We start from the raw sequence: 23479 nt of genomic DNA, 5'->3' as shown, positions 1-23479 counted from the left end.
GTTTGGTTTTTTATTTTTACAGCTATTGCAGGCTAAAATAGAGAATTAGATTGGCTGAGAGTCTTGGGATAAATGTTAGTTCATTTCCCCTTTGCTAAATAGGGACTGTCTCAGGTTTGGGAAGATGGATGGATGAGATACTGGTTGTTAAAAGGTTTGTGCATTGAAGGTGTTTTATAAGTGCTTGGTCATCCTTGCAATATACATCTAAAACGAAATACAGTATTCTGCATGAAAGCTGAATGAAACTGAACAAGGTAATGATGTGTGTTTCTGCCAGTTCTCAAGCTAAATTCATAGTAATATTTTTTGAATACAATGCCAGCAATGCATTGATTTAAAAGCAATATTTTCTGCCTATCATAGGTGATTGTGGCCCTCCACCAGTCATTCGCAATGGAGTCCCTCATAAGAATATTGAGGGCGCATCTTTCTCTCCAGGCTCAACGGTAATTTACAAGTGTCTGGGCAACTTTTTTAATGTCTATGGAAAAGTAGATGTTGTAACATGTCTTCCAGATTCAAAGTGGTCACACATAGAACAGTTTTGTGTGGGTAAGTGTTTATTTTTTTAATGTACCTATCCTTGACATATTGTTATGGGGGGGGGAGAGGGGGTTGTTTGTGGCTTTTTAAATGACTATTCGTTTTAGAATCAAGGGTGACATCTTGTTTAATTCATATATTGATGGATTTTAAGCAAATGTTTTATATCCCGTTCTACAGGTTCTCAGGGTGTCTTACAATTGCATTGCTGCTGCCGTTTTCCCTGCCTCTGCCACCGATCGCTGCTGCTGTGGCAGACACAGTAGTGGCTCCCACTTTGGCCGTGCCAGCCTCAGCCATGCCGCAGCCTGGCTGGCAGGAGATTTGCTTGGTCCACCACCAAGCTTGGTGAGCTGGGCTAGGCGCTTGGGCGTCTCCCAGTTGTGCACATCTGCGATGTCACAGGTGCTCATTATATCCCGTGCAAGTGATGTCACAGGCGTGCCCCATGCTTGTGATGTCACAGGTGTGTGGCACAGCACTGAGCCCCTCCAATATTGGGCCCAAAGTGACTCCTCTTGTCACCCTCCCTCACTTTCAGAGAGGGAGGAAGTTAAGGTTATTTCCTGGACTTAAGTTAGTTGGATACAACCCCTTATTGTGTATGCCCTCCAAAATATTCCCCATGAGGTTTTGCTGGAGCAAATATGCCTAACATTATGAAACAATTAAACGGAATGTGATATGCAGTCCTGGACTCCTTAAAAAGCAGTTAAGCAGTGTCCAAGCTGATCTCTGCTTTCCCGGAGGTTTGCTTTCCCCGATAATGATGGATGGAGGTTTCTTCAGAACATCTGAACTTTGTTCTCTGACTTCCTCCTAATCAGAGAGTGGGGTTCGGCTTTCAGATTGAGACCTGACTGCCTTAAATGACTGTAGCTGAATATTATTATATTTTATGTAAAAAATAAATAAACAAAAATATATTTTTTAAAAAAACTGGCAGGTAAAACCACATTTTCCTAAAATTCAGCTAAAACTCCTTGGAGTGACTCTCAGCTCCTCATTGAAATGACAGAGTAATACCAGCAGCCCACAAATGGCTCAGCAATCAGGAAGGTATTTATCTGGCAGCAAAATGCCGACAGTGCCAGTTCCCTGCATTTGTCACGTAATACAGTATTGCAATCAAAAGGTTCAAAAATCAAAAGGAAAAGTCTCTTTCTCTGTCAAATCCTTCCCAGCACATTTCCCCATTCTTTTGTCTGCTTTTGTTGCCAGGCAGTTGCATGAGCCCACCAAGGTCCGCATTTGCTCAAGTAAAGAAAGGGCAAAGGAAGGATTACTATATTGCCAACACCACTGTGGCCTATATCTGCCGCCAAGGTTACGACACTATCCCTGAAATAACTCCTGTTATTACTTGTCGTGAGAATTACACTTGGACAGAAATCCCAGCTTTTTGTAAAGGTCAGTATCTTGTTGCAATTAACTTCAAGATACCACAGTTGAAATCTTGTTTTCATCTGTAATATGTTTAGAAGAGTATGATACTGTACTGCCCTACCTCAGAATTTGAACAGAATCCATTCTGGAAGTCCGTTCAACTTCTGAAACGTTCGACTTCCAAAGTGAAGCTTCTGATTGGAAGAGCTCTGAGAGCTCCTAGCCCTCAGAGCAGGAGAAAATAAGCTTGCTTCATCCTCTGTGTGGCATGACAGCCCTTTAGATACAGTGGTGCCTCGCAAGACGAAATTAATTCGTTCCGCAAGTCTTTTCGTCTTGCGGGTTTTTCGTCTTGCGAAGCACGGTTTCCCATAGAAATGCATTAAAAATCAATTAATGTGTTCCTATGGAAACCGCCTTCAGACCAGGTCCGGGGACAGTCTGTCCCCCGACCTCTTCTGAAGGCTGGCGGGGGGCGAAAGTCTTTGCTTCCCCCCCCCTGCCTTCCCGGGACAGCGGAGACTTCTCCGCTGTCCCGGGGCGATCTTAAAATGCTGGCGGGCAGCAGCGAAGAAGTCCTCCGCTGTCCCGGGGTTTTTAAAATGCTGGCGGGCGGCAGCGCTGCCGCCCGCCAGAATTTTAAAATCGCCCCGGGACAGCGGAGGACTTCTCCACTGTCCTGGGGCGATTTAAAAGCCCCCGGGAAGGCAGGTGGGGGGGAGCAAAGACTTTTGCCGCCCGCCCGCCTTCAGAAGAGGTCCAGGACCTCTTCTGAAGGCTGGCGGGGGGTAAAAGTCTTTGCTCCCCCCCGCCTGCCTTCAAAAGCCGTCCGGGCGCTTTTAAATCGCCCCGGACAGTCCCGGGGCGATTTAAAAGCCCCCGGTTAGGCAGGCAGGGGGGACAAAAACTTTTGCCCCCCGCCCGCCTTCGGAAGGGGTCCTGGACCTCTTCCGAAGACGGGCGGGGGACAAAAGTCTTTGTCCCCCCTGCCTGCCTTTCCGGGAGAGCAGGAAGGCAGCGCTGCGTTCTCCGCTCTCCCGGGAAGGCAGGCAGGGGGGAGCAAAGACTTTTGCCCCCCGCCAGCCTTCAGAAGAGGTCCTGGACCTCTTCTGAAGGCTGGCGGGGGGCAAAAGTCTTTGCTCCCCCCCGCCTGCCTTCAAAAGCCGTCCGGGGGCTTTTAAATCGCCCCGGGACAGCCCCAGGGCGATTTAAAAGCCCCCGGGAAGGCAGGCAGGGGGGACAAAGACTTTTGCCCCCCGCCTGCCTTCAGAAGAGGTCCAGGACCTCTTCTGAAGGCGGGCGGGGGGCAAAAGTCTTTGCTCCCCCCCCGCCTGCCTTCAAAAGCCATCCGGGATAGCGGGAAGCGCTTCCCTGCTATCCCGGACTGCTTTTAAAATGCTGGCGGTGGGGAGGAAAGCCTTTCGGCCCCCGCCGGCCTTCCTGGACCTCTTCTGAAGGCCGGAGGAGGGGGAAGGCTTTGCTCCCCACCGCTAGCATTTAAAAGAGGTCCCCGGAGATTTCCCTATGGGCTTTCTTCTTGCGAAGCAAGCCCATAGGGAAATTTGTCTTGCGAAGCGCCTCCAAAACGGAAAACCCTTTCGTCTAGCGGGTTTTTCGTCTTGCGAGGCGTTCGTCTTGCGGGGCACCACTGTATTTGAATACAGCTATCATATCTCCTCTCAGTCTCTCTTTTCCAGGCTAAACATACCCAACTCCCTGAACTGTTCCTCATAAGGCTTGGTTTCCTGACCCTTGATAATCTTGGCTACCCTCCTCTGCAAACATTGCATCTTGTCAGTGTCTTACTTAAATGTTGGTGCCCCAAACCAGACACAGTACACCAGGTGTGGTCAGACTGTTACTTCTGTTGATGTAGCCAAGAATACCATTAGCTTTTTTTTTGCTGCTGCATCACATTGCTTGCTGACTCATGTTAAGCTTGTGGTATACTAGATCCTAGATCTTTTTCACATGTAATTTTCAATTAACCACAGTATGCTATGTAACAAAGACCCATCATGTAACCTTGACTATCCTACCTTTCAGCAAGGTAGGATAACCTATAGTTGGTACAAGACACTGCAAACTGCAGGCCAGCTGTTGTGGTGGTGGAGTGTGTGAGCCTGTTTGCTTCAGCATATTCATGCACCACTAAAGCATTGTTTACTGTCTTAATGGAGAGCCAGTGTGGTGTAGGGGTTAAGAGCAGTAGTCTCGTAATCTGGGGAACCGGGTTCGCGTCTCCGCTCCTCCACATGCAGCTGCTGGGTGACCTTGGGGCAGTCACACTTCTCTGAAGTCTCTCAGCCCCACTCACCTCACAGAGTGTTTGTTGTGGGGGAGGAAGGGAAAGGAGAATGTTAGCCGCTTTGAGACTCCTTAAAGGGAGTGAAAGGCGGGATATCAAATCCAAACTCTTAATGTGATGTATGGATATAGCCACAGACTTGAAATACATTTAATTTGCTTTTGATTTGGTTGGAACAACAACAGCCTTTTAACAATAGCAATTCCATGATCTGTCAAGCAATTGAGTGTGCTTAAAGCCATTAATTTCAATGGACTTTTTATATCTAAAAGCCTTGTGTATTTTCTGTCACCCACCTCCAAACCCTGCATCAGCGTTCTTCTTAATTTCTTCTCACTTAAAAGGCAACTTTTCTAACACTGCAAGGGGCTGCTTCTTGAAAACATAGGCAGATCATAAGCTTTCTTAGTTACCCTTTGACCCTGGGGCAGAATATTTGATGAATCAAATTGTCAATGAATGCCATATCCATATAATCCTAATATGCTAATTCTCATCTTTCTGTAGGAAAATCATGTGGTGATCCAGGAAAACCAGAACATGGTGATGCTGTTATTCTAACTAATCTCCTGTATTTGGCAAAAGTAAATTTCACATGTGAAGATGGGTGCGTTTTGACTTGGCTCTGTTAGCAAGTCTTAATTAATACATAAAATTTAATAGGTGAATTCTGGAGAACAAATCTATAGTTTACCTTTTTTTAAAAAAAACCAACAACCAATAACCTAAGAGTTGAGGCAATCATGCCAATAGTAGTTTCTTAAAATAAACTTCAGAGAAGCTAAGCACAGCTCTCTCCCATAAATGTTATGGTAGTAAGTATGATACGTTCCTATTTATTCTGAGAGGATGAAGATTTTCCTCAGTAAACTGAAATAAGCAAACCAAATGTGGTGCATTGCAAAATAAACCAGCTCTGAACTTCCTTGTCAACTATTTCACAAAGGACCTTGCAGGAAGAATGCAATAAAATACATTCCACAGGTGTTGAATATGCTACATTCTTCAAGTGGAAAGTAATGCTCTCCTCTACCCACTTTTTAAAAAAGTTGCTATTCTGAAGAATTTAGGCATCTAGCATTTGAGATAGACCAAAGAGAAACTTTTTGTTAATCTAACAGAGTTAAGGGTTCTTGGCCCTGCCTTATTCTTGTGTTGGGTTTATTTTGCAACTTTATTATCAGATGATTGATGCTAAATTGTATAAGATTTACTGTATGGTATTTTTTTACATATCATTACTTGACAGAGACAGCTTCAGGTTTTGGGAGACCTTCAGCCAACTTTAATAGGTCTCATAACTGTCCAGGAGTGGCAGAGCATTGCCTGATGATACAGAGGGTAGCAGAGGGAAGCAGGATATCAGAAGCACTTGCTCTGTGATAAGGAATTCTATGATGAACCATACATTGGCCCATTTGCACTGTCCATCTAAAGCAGTGTAAATCCTGGAAACCATGGTTTGTTAAGGATTCTGAGCATTGTTAGGAGACCCCTTTCAAAGAGCTACAATTCTCAGAGTGGTTTAAGAATCAATTCCTCTTCCTTAGGGAACTCTGGGAACTATAGCTCACAATAACGTTTATAAACAAAGATGGTAGAACCTTCATTTATGGGGAATAATAGGGGAAAAAACATTGAAACTGCAATGCAGAGACAATAAAAATCTCTCTGTTAGGATGCACAGCTAACTTCTTTGATATCGGTAAAGTGCATGCTTCAAAATTATGAGTTATTAAAGGAATTGCTGAAGAATTATGTATAAAGGCTGGGGAGTGGCTGGGGAAACCCAGCCAGATGGGCGGGGTACAAATAAATTATTATTATTATTATTATAAAGGTGCACCTTGTACTTTTCCTTTTATTTAGGTACACATTAAATGGATCACCTACTATTCAGTGTCAGTGGAAGAAAGATCATGTTGAATGGAGCCAGAAGCCTCCAGAATGTCAACGTAAGATTCTCTTGTGACAGATACCAGATTAATTAGGACTAACCACCTTATATTGTGCCACCTAACAGCAACTAAAGTCTCCAAGGGGAGCCAAGGAAAAGCCATTATTCTTCATAGAAAAAAATGCCAATAGACTCTCATATCTGCAGTAAGAATATGAGGATGCCAGGAAGTATTGCAGAGGGAAACCCTTCTAGCTGGCATACTCATCTTCTCTGGTACAGAGTTGTTGTTTATGTATATGGCATGCATCTGTATATGCTTGATAACCACAGAGTTTTAATTGCATCACTCATGTCATAGGCCATAGCCCTCCGTTACACTAGATTAAGGAGTAGCAAAAGCTTTAAATTGTAATGTTTTATAAGAGCGAGAACTAAATATGCCTGTATGTGCCTCTTATACAGGGCTAATTGAGAAACCCACAGAAGATGGTACAAACACAACAGGTTAGAAACAAATTATTTAATTGCAATAGCTTGTGTGGTCAACACAGAATTTTTAAATTAGGTTTTATTGGGATTATGTTGTTATTTTTGCTTTTTCTGCAGTTTGTTCTAAAAGCTGTTAATTCATTTGAGAGTTTTGATTATTACCATTTAAAGCAAAAACTTTAAATCCATCTGCATGTGCCTCTTATACAGGGCAAGCTGTGCCACCATCAGGAGGCGGTGCTACAAATAATACAGGTTGGAAATTTATTTTTTTTTTCATTTCAGTAGCTAGCATTGTAATCGCTTGTGGTACTAATGGTTAATTCAGAGCTTTTATTAGGATTTCAGAATGTTCTGTTCTTTCTGTCTTGTCCTGCAGTGTAATTATTTGAATACCTGTTAACTCCTTGGAGAACTTTGATTTTTACCGTGTCCGTAGTGTTGGTATCTGATCTGTCTGTCTATCTATCTATCTATCAGATTTAGCATAGTGCGCCCTACAAACCAGCTCAATATGTGGCTTGTTGCTCAGAAACAAAAAAGAAGCTGTAATGAGGGTTCAAGCATAGGCTAAGCCTTTATACAGAGGTGTACCTAGGGTCCTTTGCAGCATTGGCGTCCATCCCCAACAAAAACACTTTACAGCTATAACCACATTAGAAACTACTACATTTTACACAACCCAAGTACTCAAAGCATCCAGAGTGAGGGGAGAAGGGTGAAAAAAATCTCATGCCTTTGTGCTGCAGTGTGAGAAGGATGGGAAGCTTCTTCTGCATTTGATCTTGCTGCAACAGCGGTGTCTAGGTCTCTTAGAATTTCTGTGCGATGCTGGGCATGAGGCTGCTAGTTGTTAATAATCATGTGATATTGTTTGATTTATTCTGTTTTCTGTTTTTATTAACCTGTCTATTTAATGTCTATTGCGTGCAGCCCTGGGACCCTTGGGTGAATGGTGGAATATAAATTAAATAAAGTAGAAGGCTGAGTTTTACTTTTGGATTCCTCTTAAGAGCTTGATTATGCCATGAGGGCTTTTCTTTTCCTTTTTTAATTTTTTTAGAAGGAGTGGAAGAGTATTTACACAGCTAGTGAGATTACCTTTTCCCACCGTTGGTGATGAATGTAAAGGTATGTAGGGTGCAAGAGAGATTTCATTTGGGTGCTAATGCATTTACCAGTAGGTGGCATATGGCTTCATGCATGGTGCTTTTTCTCCTCATGGTTCAGCATTGCAAAATAATAGGGCTTTGGGTGATTTGACAATATTAGGAACCAAGTGGAAAGTAGTGCATGTGCATATTCTCAAGATCCCAGGTCTGCTGAATAAAGTGTGGAGCTACTCTTCCAGCGTAGATTAATGAAGGCCAAGTGTACACCACAACTTTGTCTTGGTGACTAGCCCTCTGCTTAGTATACCTTCTGGAGCAAATGAAGGCTTTGGAGTCAAGGTGCTAGGGAAATAATTTGAAATCATAGTATTTTAGTTGCTTTTGTGACTTGTATCGTATATTATTAGGAGTATTTATTCATGTTTCCCATTTGCTACCCTCTTTGCTTAAATTCTTCCACACATCTTTGAATCTACTAGAGTGAAGTTCTTGAGATGAATTAACTAGACTACTGAACATAGATTAAGGTTTTGATGTGTAATTCACTGGTGTATTCAATGTGTAGTGCTATGTATAATGATTGGGGAACTGCACCTGGTGTTTGGATGAATATCCATGCTCAATGCCTCATAAGATTTCAAAATCTGAGGTTTTGTCTACATGTTATTTGGTTCCAATGTGGTTGGTTGGCTGCCCTTGCACTGTGTTCCAATGATAGAAGCAATAATGTGCATTGATTTTGGGGTTTATTTTACATTGTTTCCTTTACATTGACATATCAGTGAAAGTGGTTTCAAATACAAGCTTTATACCTGTGATCGTATTGTTCAGAGGCTGGAGCTGCATACTAATTTCATTTCCAGCTTATCGTACTTTGTAGTAAGGCTGTGTTACCAAGCACTTTGATACACTTGTTTTCTGTGTTTGTGTGTGTGTACGGAGAACGCAACTGGCACATCATTAAATATATTAAAATGTTTTTGGAAGAACAATCTATTGAGGCACTACAGAGAGTGGTTTTAAAGAGAGATCAATGGTGATAGATGCTCCTTAGTCTGGAATGGAGATTAAATTGGGCTTCTCCATGTGCAGACACCAGATCCTCTGACAAACTCCTGCAATCCTTGTTCTTCCCGGTAACAATCTCTCTCTCTCTCTCTCTCTCTCTCTCTCTCTCTCTCTCTCTCTCTGTGTGTGTGTGTGTATTACTATATACATAAAAATGGAACACTGTCATCATGGTGTGGCTTACGCCAAAAGGAGAAGGAGAAGGTTAGACAAACCTCTCTCTGGAGTCCATCAGTGTATCTGAAGAAGTGTGCATGCACACGAAAGCTCATACCAAGAACTAACTTAGTTGGTCTTTAAGGTGCTACTGGAAGGAATTTTTGTTTTGTTTTGTTTTCTCTCTCTGGAGTGTCCTCCCCAATTAAACCCGCCTGCAGTGAGGTTTAATGGAGAAGGGAGGCATGTCAGATACTGGTTTGCCAAATGGTTCTCTGAAGCGCCTCCTTTAAAAGGGGGTGGGGCTTAGAGTGAGGGACGGGCACACTATGAGGGTATAAGCAAGGGGGTTGGTCAGGTGTGGGGGAAGTGGGGTTGGCAAAGGGTTTGAGTGAGCAGAGGTGGCAACCGAGAGAGAGAGAGAGAGAGAGAGAGAGAGAGAGAGAGAGAGAGAGAGCGAGCATGTATGTGTGTATATGTACTGTATATAAGATCTTGTATATAAGATCTATATTAAATGTGTGTGTATTCTCTCTAAAGCGACACTGCCCATGTCTACTGCTTTGAATCAGTAAGTCAGGATCAGCTTATAGCAGATTTGGTCCTATAATGAATGATATCTCCTTAAGTAACATGTCCCTGCATTACCCATGGCCTTTGAAAAACATTTCTTTTTTATTTTATTTTATTTTAAGGACCACAACTTCGAACTCTACTTTATATTTGTAAGTTATCTTATTATGCATTTGTTTGACTCTATTCAGGCATTTCTTTAACTATGATTGAAATACTTTGCAAATAGTACTGTAAGTTATTATGTGTTCCTCTGATTTTCTTTTCCCACTAGTGTGAGAAAGTGGAACATTACTGAATAGTGCAGTATGAACACACTGTTTCATAAGAGGAAAATCCATAACAAGGAGTCATATGGTAGCCACTGCCAATAAATTATGTGGATACTCCCTCCTTCTCCCAAATTATGTGGCTATTGCACCATAGTGAACTGGCATCTAAATGTAGTCACTCAAGAATGTAGAGTAAGACCAAGGCAGCATAGAAGTCAACTGCTAGGAGTTTCAGCCCCCACAATAAAATATTTGATGGGGCCAGGCCCCTGCAAAGTTGATGTCAATTCCCATTCAAATGGTTCCCTCAAAATGTTGATGAGCTGCAGCTTCAGTCATCCCTTACCATTGGCAAGGGATGGCAATGGTGGCTGGGGTTGATGGAAGCCAGAGTCCAATAAGATCTGGAGGGCATCACCTTGACTATCCCAATATAGAATCTCAGACTTTTCATAATATCACAGTGAACAATTTACATTTGTAGCGAAAATCTGTGGATCTATATAGTGAATGCATACACACAAATGCTTTCATCTCTGTAGGGGCTTGAATTGAAAGCAAAGTGTAAACTTTGCCACTTAGTAATGATAATATTCTGGTTATTTTCCTTTTCAATATTATTGTTTTCTATTTAGATTAGGGACTGGGCATTCTAGGTTTGTCCCCACCCAAGTTTGTATGGGACGTGGGTGGCGCTGTGGGTTAAACCACAGAACCTAGGGCTTGCTGATCAAAAGGTTGGCAGTTCGAATCCCCACAACGGGGTGAGCTCCTGTTGCTTGGTCCCTGCTCCTGCCAACCTAGCAGTTTGAAAGCACATCAAAGTGCAAGTAGATAAATAGGTACTGCTCTGGCGGGAAGGTAAATGGCATTTCCGTGCACTGCTCTGGTTCATGGCCCGGAAGCTGTACGCTGGCTTCCTCAGCCAGTAAAGCAAGATGAGCACCGCAACCCCAGAGTCGTCTGCAACTGGACCTAATTGTCAGGGGCCCCTTTACCTTTACCTTTAATTTTGTATGTACTATTAAACCATGGTTTAGCATTACAAGGACAAGCTTCAGTGAGCCCAGGCTTGCATGCTCCTCCTCCCCAATTTGTTGCCTGAGATTAGTGCTGCTAATTAAATTAGTGCTATATAGCACTTGCATTGTGGTAATACTTTATTTATAGTTTCCATCACCTTCTTTTCTCCCCCATCTCTCAGCACTTCTGGTTGTGGCATTTCTTCTTACTGTTGGTATTTTTTTCCTAAAGAAAGTTTTTGAAAAGAGAAGAAGGTAAGCTGGTCATAAATTCTTGTTTAGCACAATATTCATATCCAACCCATTGCCAGTTTCTTCTCTGTAGCACCTTTGTTCAGTCATGGCTTGTGTCAGGGTCACATCTGGGGAGGGATGGTGTGTACAACAAAACAAAACTTGACTCCCCCCTTCTTCTGAGCATCCTTACTGTTTCTAGACCTGATGCAGCAAGTGGTCCAAGCTCTTTGCCTTGCTTACCAGGCTCTGGGATGCTTTGTGAAATCTTGTGGGGCCATCTGAGTTTTCACAAGAACTCACAAGACTCTCCCGGAGCCCAGTAAGCAAGTCTGAGAGCTTAAAAGCTTTTTCCACACCAGGAAAACTATGCACAAAAGGAGTTTTTAAGCTCTGCCTTTCATGCATTTGATTTGTTTTATTTCAACTGGCCGTCCTTCAACCACGTAAAGCTGAAATCACACGTCAAATGCCTGGGAGTTGCAATCGTACTTTTTTTTAATCTGTTCTTATGCATTTGTAGACGCTTTAGGGTTTCTTCTTCTTCTTACAAGCATGTAGAAAGCAGGGGGTGGAGAACAGTTTGTAGCCACTCATTGTAATAGTATTCTTAAATCCAACATACTGTACGGGATACATTGGAATACATTCCCTGACCTAGAGATGAGAATAACTCATCCTCTGCAAAAAATAGTGTTTGCACAACACAGCAGAGAGGTACGTATTTGAAACCTGGCAAATAAAAGGTTAGGCTGAAATATAAACACCTTATTTAGGGAGTAAGGACCACTGCCGATTGTGAAACTTTCTTCTGAGTAAGCATGTATAGCTCTGTGCTCTTAGTCATTCTTCTTCTTTATATGCCTGCCTCTTTCTTTTGCTTGTTCAGCCACTTGAATCAAGGAACTTTAAACCATGCAGTCTTATGAAATATGGTCTGCAGAAATAGGAAACAGCACAGCTGACTTTAGCATCAAAAGGTATTATTTTTAAAGTCATTTTAATGTTGAAAATTAAATTAAGTAGCAGTTGTGACTTTGGGAGGGAGAAGGGATTCTCTTTGTTCTCCTGACTGGAATCATACATGCTCCTGTACCTCTACCCTTCCCAAAATAGTTATGGGGATTACAGTACCGTATATCTATGCTGCCTTTATACTGGGCAAGCTGGCTGATTCTCATGCAGATTTTCACAAACAGATATGATTGCTTAACATAGGAGGGACGGGTGGCTGAGCAAAGAAGCTTGAAGAGCATAAATTTTTTACACACATTTTCTTGCATGGCGAGTTTTCGTTTGATAACATTTCAAGCCTCCTGGAGAAGACATTCATAGAATAAATCAAGTCAAGTTCATTAATAGTCCACATATCTTAAAAGAACAAATATTTGATTTCATTCAGCTGAGTTTATTTCATTTAAGAGAAACTAAAAAATATATAAGAAAGCACAATAAAAGTATATTTTTAAAAGATTGGGACAAAATTGAAACCAGTGCCTCTTAATAGTTATGTAAAAAGTTGTTTCCAGATATTTATAACTTGATATACAGACTTCACAACTGATTTAGGGTGCTTCCGGATAGGGCTTGCCGATTGGAAGGTCGGCAGTTCAAATCCCCGCAACGGAATGAGCTCCCATTGTTCTGTCCCAGCTCCTGCCAACCTAGCAATTCGAAAGCATGCCAGTGCAAGTAGATAAATAGGTACCACTGTGGCAGGAAGGTAAATGGCGTTTCCATGTACTCTGGTTTCCATCACGGTGTTCCGTTGTGCCAGAAGCAGTTTAGTCATGCTGGTCACATGACCCAGAAAGCTGTCTGTGGACAAAGGCAGCTCCCTTGGCCTGAAAGTGAGATGAGCGCCACAACCCTATAGTCACCTTTGACTGAACTTAACCATCCAGGGGTCCTTTACCTTTTACCTTACCTAATATTGTAAAACTGGTCGTGAGATAGCACAAATGGGTTACTGTACTAAAAAAAGTAATCCTTTTTTTCCTGGAAGGGGAAACCAGGCTAAATGGAGGGAAATGTGTTCTAGCTAGCTTTTTTTTTTGCCAACCACTAGAAGCACAGAGTTACCTAAGTGTGTTAGATATGACCATTGTTGAATGAATAAATCCCGGTTTCCTCCTATAGAGGGCACATGCTATCTTTTATGTTCTCTAATTGTACTGCTTTTTAAATATGAGGAACTTAATGTTTCCGTTGGTGCAGCCTGTTTCAGCGAAAAGAAAAGAAAACTTGTTGCCACATAAATAACACATTTTTCACACGAGCCTGTTTACATTAAACCTGTTTCTTTGGTGATATAAAAAATTTCTATAGTTGCAGGTTATACATTTATTTACAGAATGCTTTAAAAGACCAAGGCTGCATACACAATCTCCTGTTTGTAGCAAAAAAATATATGTTTTTTTCAATCCGAAATCATTCATACTTGTCCTCATAATGTTTTCACTCTAGATTGATTCTATATCTTGCATCCTGCATCTGTGCACCGCTAATAAACTAGCAAGCATAACACTGGAAGTAAAAACTTAAGATTAATCTTCATTTTTCCTTTTTCTGCATACAATTTGTGGATCATATTATGTTTTCTCTTCTTAGACTGCACTACAGTAGGGAGCTGTTGAGTTGAGGAGAAATGAGAAAAGCAACAGATTACCCCTGTATCAGCTGGTTTTGCATGCAAATGTAGATATTCCTTAGCTAGAAAAACATTTCCCTGAACTTTGAAGGCATGTTTGATAAGGCCTACTTACAGTATTAAATGTTACATAACTTTGACTTAGATTTGCATAGAGAGTCAAGTCTTTTATTGTCTTGGACAGAATCTAATTGGATGTACTGTATAAATAAAGAACCCATCCTATTTTTTGGCATCTAAGATTTATTTCTATTTTTTTGCACATTACCATAAGGAACAGCTAAAGCATCACAAATTAGGGAGTAAGCATTTGGGTTCACTAGAACTCTGTCTTCAGGCTTAAATGTTCATTAAAGACAAGAAAAGGGAAAATGTGTGTCATGGGCATATGTCATGAAACATATTTTTTCTCTTCTCTTCTCAATCTTTGGCTGGTTGACCTTCCTGAATATCCACCTTGAAGAAGAGTTCTGAGTAATTCAAAAGCTCGCTCATTACATTATTGCAGTAATTTAAGAACTAACAGTAGGTATCCAACATAATGCTTACAGTGGATTTTTTGGGAAGAGAAGCAAACCAAGACCACCTAAATATCTATATCTCCTCTGATCATACCCCTGATTACTTAAATGTATTTTAAAATTGTGTTCCTGGAAAAGTGCTAATAATGTTTGGCTCTGTTTTCTGCTGCCTTAAGAAAGGAAACAATTGAACATTATATCTCATTGATAGAGTTTATAAGCAATTTTCTTCCAATGAGAATTTTTATTGGGATAGTCTTTGATATACGTTGACACTAGTTCTCAACAAATCAAATTATATATACAAGGTGGTGGTTGCTGCCCCTGTGGTGCCAGGATTACGCAATGAAAATGATTCAGTATAAACTGCATCCTATTTAATGGTGTTGTAATGAAAACCCATTAGGCTGCAATCTTATACCCATTTTACCTGGAAGTAAAGCCCACTGTACTTACTTTTGAGTGCATGTGTATAGTTTTGCACTTTGAATCTATATCTAGCTTATCTATATTTGACTTATATTTAACTTAAATGTTGGATCAATTTTATGGGTATATTAAATGGCTAGAGTTGCTAAGTGTTTGCCAAGATGAGAAACTTTTTAAATACACTGGACTTTGGGTAATGCTGAAGCTGCTGTACCTCCACCAGTCTTCTTCCACATACCCCAGCTGTGGTGCAAAATTAGTTGTCCTCACCAAGGTTGGTTGGAGAAGAACAGGGTGGAGGCACAGAGGTTACAGATTTCCTCTGTGCATCAGAGCATATAAAAGCTCAGCCATTGTCTTAACGCAAGAATTGGCAAACCTGCTGGTCACAGTTTTGTTTACAATGAAGTTGCTAGGCATCTGACTTGGTTCTGGCCAAATAGGCATAGCCAGAGCCTGGGAATGATGTACATCTGGAACATGCATCCAGGTATCCCTGTTGGCCTAAGAAGCTTTTAAAGGGATCTAGGCTTAACATATCACTTGTTCTGAATGATTCTTGTTCAATGGGCTTCTTTTGTGGTCCATTTATCCTATAATCCACTTCTTTTGCCAGAACCTGGTGGTGTATTAACCTGAATTCCCCTGGTACCTTCTTGGGCACCGTAGCTAGGGAGACACCTGAAGTCTGGTTGAGAGAAGGTGCCCACAATCCAGTTGGCCATTGGTTGCTTGTTTATTTTTGCTGTGGCAATTTTGGGTAGCTCTTGAACCACTTTCTGGCTTGACACTTCCAATACCTGCACTCACCTATGGCTGGTATGTGAAGACCCTCGTAAAGCCCTCCCAAAGATAACCCACCACTTGGCAGTCTGGGAACAAAAACAGAAGCAAGTGGAAGGCAGCAGGGTGTACTGGAGAGAGGGCAAGGGAGCATAGGACCTGAGGTTTGGGTGGGTGATTACTCCCTCTCTCCCACACCAGTGGAAGGGGCAGGGTGCAAATATCCTTCCTTAGTCCCCCCAGGACCGTAGCCCCAGGGTCCTCAAAAGAAGCTGTGGGGGGCAAGAGTACAGGTGCAAGTGGGTTGAGGGTGGAGAGCGAGGCAAAGTTCACACGTGTGCATGACCTTACATTGAGGTCTTTGGCAGGCCTCCTGATTAAACTTTCAGCAAACATGGCATAAGGGGTCCCGCTTGGAAGCAGGGCTTCTTTGTTTAAAGGCCCTCTGACCTCTCCCTGATATGGGGTCCACCAGCTTGAACCAGAAAACACTGTTACGTAGATTCCACCTGGCATGGGGATTGCTGGAGGCCCTCTTATGGAAGGCCTTGTCATAGTGGAATAACCCACTCGGTGGAATAACCTGAACCCTCCCCTTTTTTTCATACCTCCAAGATATTTTAGGTTTCCTTTTCCCAATTCAGGAGGCAACAACGTAAAAAGGTAAATGTAATAACCATTGGCCTCAGCCCTGACAAATTGCTACATGCCAATGGTGGGTGGGACAAGAGGGAAAGGAGATGGAGCAACTGATGTATCTCTAACATTTTACAATAGGGTACTTTCCGGCCACGCAAAAGTTAGAGGACATCTCTTTGCCCTCCATCCAGGCAAACAAGAGGCATTATCACAGTTCAAGAACACGTTCCAGCCAGGCAAAAGCACTATCAGATTGCGCAGAGCAGAGCTGGGGAGGAAGCATTAGCTTTGGAGAGGGGATGGCCTGGGCTGATTCTTTAGAATAGAAAAGGCATAAGGACTTCCCGGCTTCAGGTTGGAGTGGGGCCAGGAGGAACCGCATATCATAAGGGGTGGGGTCAAATGCACAGCACCACAGCATGTTTTTTAGTTCTTTATTGCCCATTCACGCAAGCAAGATATAAAGGGGTGTTTTATCCTCACTTGAGTGTCTTCTCTCCATTGCTTTGCATTTTTGTATCAAGTTATAAGGCTTCTAACCAGGAAGTAAAGTCACTGTTATTGTTGGCATGGGGACAGCATTACAGTAAAAAGGAAGTTATTGATTTCCACTGAAAGCCAAACAAATATTATAGAAGTGAAGCACTTTACTGCTGAACTTAATGCAGGAGTAAGCTGCTTGAAAAGGCAGGTGTGAACACATCCATTTGTGTCCTTCAATTGCTAATATATTATTAGCTATACTCTGTTCAGCAACCGCAGGAAGAAGTCAGAAAGCGGAAAGGGTGTGGGAACTGAGTATTTTCATGACATCAGTACTGTGCCCATCCGTACTGAACATTTCAGAAAGATAACATCATTTTTTTTAAATAGTCTGTCCAATAAAAAGAATCAGACTGTTTGTTTTATAAAAGGAAATCACATCCTCTACAGTGCCACGAGGTAGTCTCTCTGAAGTCAGCACTTAAGTCATAAACTATATTTACTTTAAAAATCATTATGGGCTAGTTTATGTGGAAATAGATTAACCATGGGAGGGTTTAATTACTCATTTGTGCCTATGGGCAGCTGACAATAGTGATTTTCCTTAGGCAAAAATCTCCCTAAGTATTATTCTCCAAAAATAATGTGTGTATCTGGTCTGCTCGCTGCACTATTCAGTAACAATAAAGCAGCCTCCCTTCACCCTAATTTCAGCCTTCCTGTGTTTATGCAGGGTGTGTGTGTGTGTGCGCGCGTGCGTGCGTGCGTGTGCTGGAGGAGAAAATATATAGTAAACTGAGTGGGGGGAGCATATCTGTCCATTTTTTAAAGCTTTTTACATTTTTATTCCGTTTTTCCTTTAAAAACATTATATACAGGATTTGATTTGGGAGCATGGGGAAACTCCCTGAGTTTATAATAGTGTCAACAAATTACTCATTAATCCCATAAGATGCTAGACTTAATTTCATAATGAACAGAACAATTCATTTCACCATGAGATTTCGGCATTCTAAAAAAGGTGAAGGATTTAGAAAGATGAAAAGCTGCTCTCACCTTATTTAAAATACTTTTGTAGCAATTACCACAACAACACAATGAAATGGTTCTGCTTTGAGGAACTAAAATGTTATGCTCCAGGAAAGAGCAAAATATCTGAAGAATTCTCTTGATTATCCAAAATCTGGATGTCCCAACAGACCTTCAGGATGATAATTCATTTATTGCTCATTACTTTATCCCACCCTTTTTATTTTAGTTTATTTATTTAATTTCTATACTGCTTTATATTTTTAAGAAAAACCTCAAAGTGGTTTACAGCATATTAAATCAAGATCCTTCTTCCAAGATGCTAATATATGGTTATCTCACATTATCTGTAGGTTAGGCTGCGAAAGAGTGACCTAAGTGGGCAGTGCTATTGCAAGGTCTGCCGGGAAAAGCACCTTAGGATGCTACAGATACCTGGCTCAACCAGCATTGAGGCCCCTATGTTGGTTCAGCAGATCATTCACTGGTGTATCTTGTTCAGCTGGCTGCGCTGAAGCCAGTGTAAGTCCCCCCAAAAGGGGTATTCTGAGGCAGGACCAGAGAGTGAGGACTTAGGCTGTTTACCTTGTTCAGCTCAGTCATCTGACCTGGCAACTTGGCATAGACACTATTTTAAAAGCTTGTTTTCCATCTACAAGGCAAAGCAGCAGCAGCCTCACTTCTAAATGAGATTTGGACCTGGTGTAATGTTACATTGCCTTACCCAAAGGAACTGAATGAGCTTCATGCCGAATGGAGGTTTGAAGCCTGGTATCCCAAAGGAAGTCTTAACATTGGTCCATTAGGCTACACAACAAAGAAGTATTACTTGCTACTCAATGTAAACTGATAATAAGTTTTATTTCATTAAGTGCTTTTGATCTCAGGGTTAAAAGATAACTAAGTTTTACTCAGACCCATTTAACTAAGTTAATCATGTTCATCATTTTTGGAGTAGGACTAGTATTAAATACAACCCAATGACAATACTTATATTTACTGTTTCATGCCACAGAGCGAACAAGAACTGCGCATTGTATATATATATATATATATATAGAGAGAGAGAGAGAGAGAGAGAGAGAGAGAGAGAGAGAGAGAGAGAGTGTCAAAGGTTTGGTAAGCAGCTGAAGGTATCAGCCTTAGAAAAATGAATGGGTAGAACAGTTTAAGCAGCACCCACGACATAAAGGTAGACTGGTAATTTTTTTCTAGAGATATTTATACTCTTTATTATTTCCTCATGTTGCTTTATAAAACTTATCCCCCATTTCCTCATATTGTGAAAGACATGAATATATGCAAAGCAGAGAGTGGGTGAGGCTGTAAGACAAATAAAAAAAATACGCTGCTTTCATACCTTGCCTTGCTTTGGATGATGCAACAGTTCTTCAGAAAGGGAGTAACAACAATTATTTTGGCAGGATTGCCAAGAATGTGGTTGTCATGCCAGTCCCTATGTCAAGGAATTGAATTTGACCTCATCACTTATACTACTTTCTATCCTAAGTAGGCAAATCCAACTAATCAGATTACTCCTTATCTCTTAGCTAACATACCGTATTTTTCGCTCTATAAGACGCACCAGACCACAAGACGCACCTAGTTTTTGGAGGAGGAAAACAAGAAAAAAAATATTCTGAATCTCAGAAGCCAGAACAGCAAGAGGGATCACTGCGCAGTGAAAGCAGCAATCCCTCTTGCTGTTCTGGCTTCTGGGATAGCTGCGCAACCTGCATTCGCTCCATAAGACGCACACACATTTCCCCTTACTTTTTAGGAGGGAAAAAGTGAGTCTTATAGAGCAAAAAATACGGTAAATGCATAAGAAAGATAAACACATGAGAAGAACAATGTTGCATTTGTACTTCCTGCTTTTCTCCCACTGCCATAGCAAAATTCTGACCAGTTTCAGAGACATCACTAATGAGAAGCTATGTACTAGAAAATGAAAGCTTACAACAAAAGGCTAAGAAGGGTACTAAAAGCGGTATACAGAGTGTGGAAAGAGGGAATAATGAATCTTCTGTTATACATACAGGGATTGGCAAGAAACTTGAGATAGACAAACAGAAGTACACAGGCTCTGGCAGATTGAGAAGATGACACCAATGGTGGGTCCAACAGTCAAGAAGGTGGTTTCTGCATGTGCTTCAGAGGGAAGTGGGGGGCAGATGTGACACATCAACCTCATCAACCATCTAGAAGGAAAACTCTGTTCCTAAACCTCTACTGCCTTGTGGAATATATTTGGGAGAAGAAAAGGTTAATAATAATAATATAATTATTATTATTTATACCCCACCCTCCCCAGCCAAGGTTGGGCTCAGGGCAGCTAACAAGCAATAATAAAAACAAGTTGAATTAATACAACTTAAAAACAAAATTAAAATACAACATTAAATTATTGAAACATTAAAATAGTAAAATGTAGCCTCATCGCAGGAGAAAGGAAAAGAAAAAAGAAAGGGGGAGGGAATCAAATTGGCTCCAAGCCAAAGGCCAGATGGAACAACTCTGTCTTACAGGCCCTGCGTAAAGAAATCAAATCCTGCAGGGCCCTGGTCTCATGAGGCAGAGCGTTCCACCAGGCCGGAGCCAGAGTTGAAAAGGCCCTGGCTCTGGTTGAAGCTAATCTAACTTCCTTAGGGCCCGGGATCACTAGGGTGTTGCTATTTATGGACCTTGAGGCTCTCCATGTGGCATACCGGGAGAGGCGGTCCCGTAGGTATGAGGGTCCTAGACCGTGAAGGGCTTTAAAGGTCAAAACCAGCACCTTCAATATGACCCTGTACTCCACCGGCAACCAGTGCAGCTGGAAAAGCACTGGGTGAATATGCTCCCATGGCAGAGACCCCGTGAGGAGCCTCGCTGCAGCATTCTGCACCCGCTGAAGTTTCTGAGACAGCTTCAAGGGCAGCCCCGTGTAGAGCAAATTACAGTAGTCAAGCGTGGAGGTGACTGTCACATGGATCACTGTGGCCAGGTCGGAGCGGGAAAGGTAAGGGACCAACTGTTTACTCTTCAACTGTTAAGGAGTAAGCACTACAGAAATAGGTAGTACAATTCCTAAGACAGTTGGAGGGTACCTTGTACGCCGCCTTCTGACAACTCCTGCAGCCAAGTTGATACAAAACACTGCTCTGCTTTCCTTTAGACCATTATCAACGTGACCAAGATGGGGGTCTTATCGTCTAGGCAGCACAGGACCTCCATATACACTGCCCAAGCTTGCATCCTGGGGGTAACTTTGGTGCTGCTAATGCAGCAGACGGCTTCACTCCTGGAGGCACACACCATTGCCTGTTGAGACAGATGGATGCCAGATTGTGTGCATATGTTTGCAGGGGTAGTGCTTGTGGGTGGATAGTGGCAGTCTGAATTGCCCAATCCTCTTCTAAGCCAAACTAATGAAAAGAACAGGAGATTTACAAAAACTTGATATACTTGCTTCATTGAAACCATAGCAGTAGCCGGGCCTGGGCGGGCCCTGTAGGGCAACTCTGTTTGGAAATGATACCAGAGGTGCAATGCTGTGGGGTTCACTTAGGTCCTATTTGCACTATACATTTAAAGTGGTATGCCTTCATCTGCCCCAGATGCAAGAAAACATGTCTCTACTGCATCATACTCTACTACAGCACAGGCAGGCGCTGCAGCCTTCCAGCACTTTGACTTCACCCCTAAGGGCACACTCCTCCATTGTCACCTGAGGCAGATGGATGCCAACAAATAACACTTTAAACAGTCATGGGATATGTAGTTGGGTACGGCGTTGAGACTTAGGGGGCTCTTATTCCCCTCCTAGTGCTAATTTCCAGGGTTTCTTGGGAAGTGGGATTGATTGTTAAACCACTCTGAGAATTACAGCTTATGTGGGAATGAATTCGGGTCCCTCGAGGTCCCCCAGTCCCAACACCAGGAGCAGCTGGACACGCCCCAGCTTGGGCTGCCATGCACGGAGCCCGTTATCTCTTCCCGTCAGGGGTCAGAGAGCAGACTCATGATGCGGCTGTTACCCGAAAGTTGGTTTCCCCTCAGTTATGGTTTGCCCACATTTTCCACCCGCCAATCCCGAGCGCGCTCTTGCCCTCAACCTCCAACCAGCACGCGCGCGGCGGCCTTGGAGCGTTAGCTAATACCGGGAACCGATAACGGCGGAGTTGGTTCCTCGTGCGGCTCCCCCCCCCCTTCCTCTCAGCGGAGCCTTTGAGCGAGGCCGCTGCTCACGCCCCTTGGCCGGAAAAGCGCCGCCTCTCTCTTGCAGTCGAGTCGTTTCCTGGGCCTGCTCCGTCGCTTTGCTTTTCAGCTGCGGAGGGAGCTGCAGCGGCGCTTTCTCTTTCTCTGACTCCGGGCTCTCTCTCTTGTACGATGGCGCCTCTTCCCGGCTTCCCAGGCAGGGGGCGGTTTCCGTTAGCGCTGCTGCTGCTGCTGTTTTCCTCGCTGTCCAGAGTTCAAGGTGAGGCGGGGGGGCTTCGGGATGCCGTCTCCCTCCAGAGCCGAATCATGTCCGCGGGCGAAGCAAGGCTTTCTCGGGGATGGCGAAGGCAATTCCCGCGTCCAGGGCAGGAGGGAACTAGGAACCTGTCTATGTTTACCTGAACTTTGCTCTTTAAGTATTCCCACGTGTTTGTTCATATTCTGCCTTCCGGAGCAACAAAGATCTGCTCCGCCTTCTGCTGTGACAGCACTTCAGATATTTGGAAACAGCCACCACGTCTCCCCTTAAATCTTCCGTTTTTCCAGGCCTTACTTCATAAGACCTTTAACTATACTGGATGCCTTACTCTTGACATGCTGCTGGGGCATATGAATAATGTGTTGCAATTCTGGACAAGCCCAGAGCTTCCCTGACCTTGCTGTGGGTCCTTTTTGCTTTCCTCTTCCTTTGTCTTGTACTGTTTTCAAGAGTCAAAAGCAAATAACAGGGAGCCTCCTTGACTAATGATGTCAGTACTAAGCCAGGCAGCCAGGCAGTGCTAGACACAGAGCCACATAAGAGCACTGCATTCAGGGGAGGGCTCTTAATAAAGAAGCGACAGCCTGCCTACCTGATGCAAGAGCTTGTGTCATAAATGAGCATCCATGGTATTCACAACATACCTTGATTTGAACACTGCAGCATGCTCTATAAGCACATTGGACATGTGCTGGACAGGCCTGGCATTTGAATACTGTGTGTTTGTTTCCTTTTGCTGTCTCTTTGAATACAATTTTTATTGCATGGACTTGAAGTAGTTGTGAGACAGCTACCTAACATTCCAAATGGCATTTGCAGTTACTAGAAAACATGTAAATTTATTTGGTGCATTATATGTTACTAAAATTTAAGGGTGTCATTATCTTGTTGCTTCCAAAACTTCCTAAGCAGGAATAGCCAAGTATGAAGCACTGAGGGTAAATATGTTTTTTGTACATTGCCTCACTTCCAATAAGAGGATTGTGTATTAATTCTTGAAAAGCTGAAGGCCATACTTTGGCAATAATATATGTATTTTAGGGTCAACCAAAAGGTCACAGGCAAGGTTTCAAATGAACTAGGATTTTGTTGGGGATTTGTCATGATTGCATCACAGGATTGGAGGAAGAAAACATAGATGTAAGAATTTGCAAAATTAATTAATGTTTTCATCTACTCAAGATCCTTAAAAAACCCCCAATGCTGCAATAGTTAATTGCTTACAGCTCTAGTAAATTTGTTGTGAAGAAAATAGTTCTTAATGTATGATGAAATACATTTCTTTCTTTCTTAAAGCGTTTCAGCTAGCTACTGCCGTTTTGAAAAGCATGTAATTCTTTGGCAACCTGACACTAGACTCACAAGCAGTGTGTGCAATGGGATATTAAACATGCTTCAGTGGATAGTCCCCTTCATCTTT

The 23479-nt window shown here is 42.5% G+C and overlaps 1 protein-coding gene across 10 annotated transcripts in view; it reads left to right on the top strand.

Annotated features, from left to right (window-relative positions):
* Positions 1-23479, top strand: part of LOC309372097 (membrane cofactor protein-like) — a 59522-nt gene that overhangs the window by 6328 nt on the left and 29715 nt on the right. For 9 of the 10 annotated variants that reach the window (XM_081915346.1, XM_081915342.1, XM_081915347.1 and 6 more), the window contains exons 2-7: positions 367-555; positions 1768-1956; positions 4748-4847; positions 6110-6195; positions 6603-6644; positions 6840-6884. In XM_081915346.1, the coding sequence (XP_081771472.1) occupies positions 367-555; positions 1768-1956; positions 4748-4847; positions 6110-6195; positions 6603-6644; positions 6840-6884 (651 nt within the window). The remainder of the gene's footprint in view (positions 1-366; positions 556-1767; positions 1957-4747; positions 4848-6109; positions 6196-6602; positions 6645-6839; positions 6885-23479) is intronic. The other variant, XM_081915341.1, reaches the window with a different exon arrangement.

This window comes from Podarcis melisellensis (assembly GCF_964234715.1).
Source record: "Podarcis melisellensis genome assembly, chromosome: 6".
NCBI lineage: Eukaryota > Metazoa > Chordata > Lepidosauria > Squamata > Lacertidae > Podarcis > Podarcis melisellensis.
This window is presented reverse-complemented; position numbering and strand designations above follow the sequence as displayed.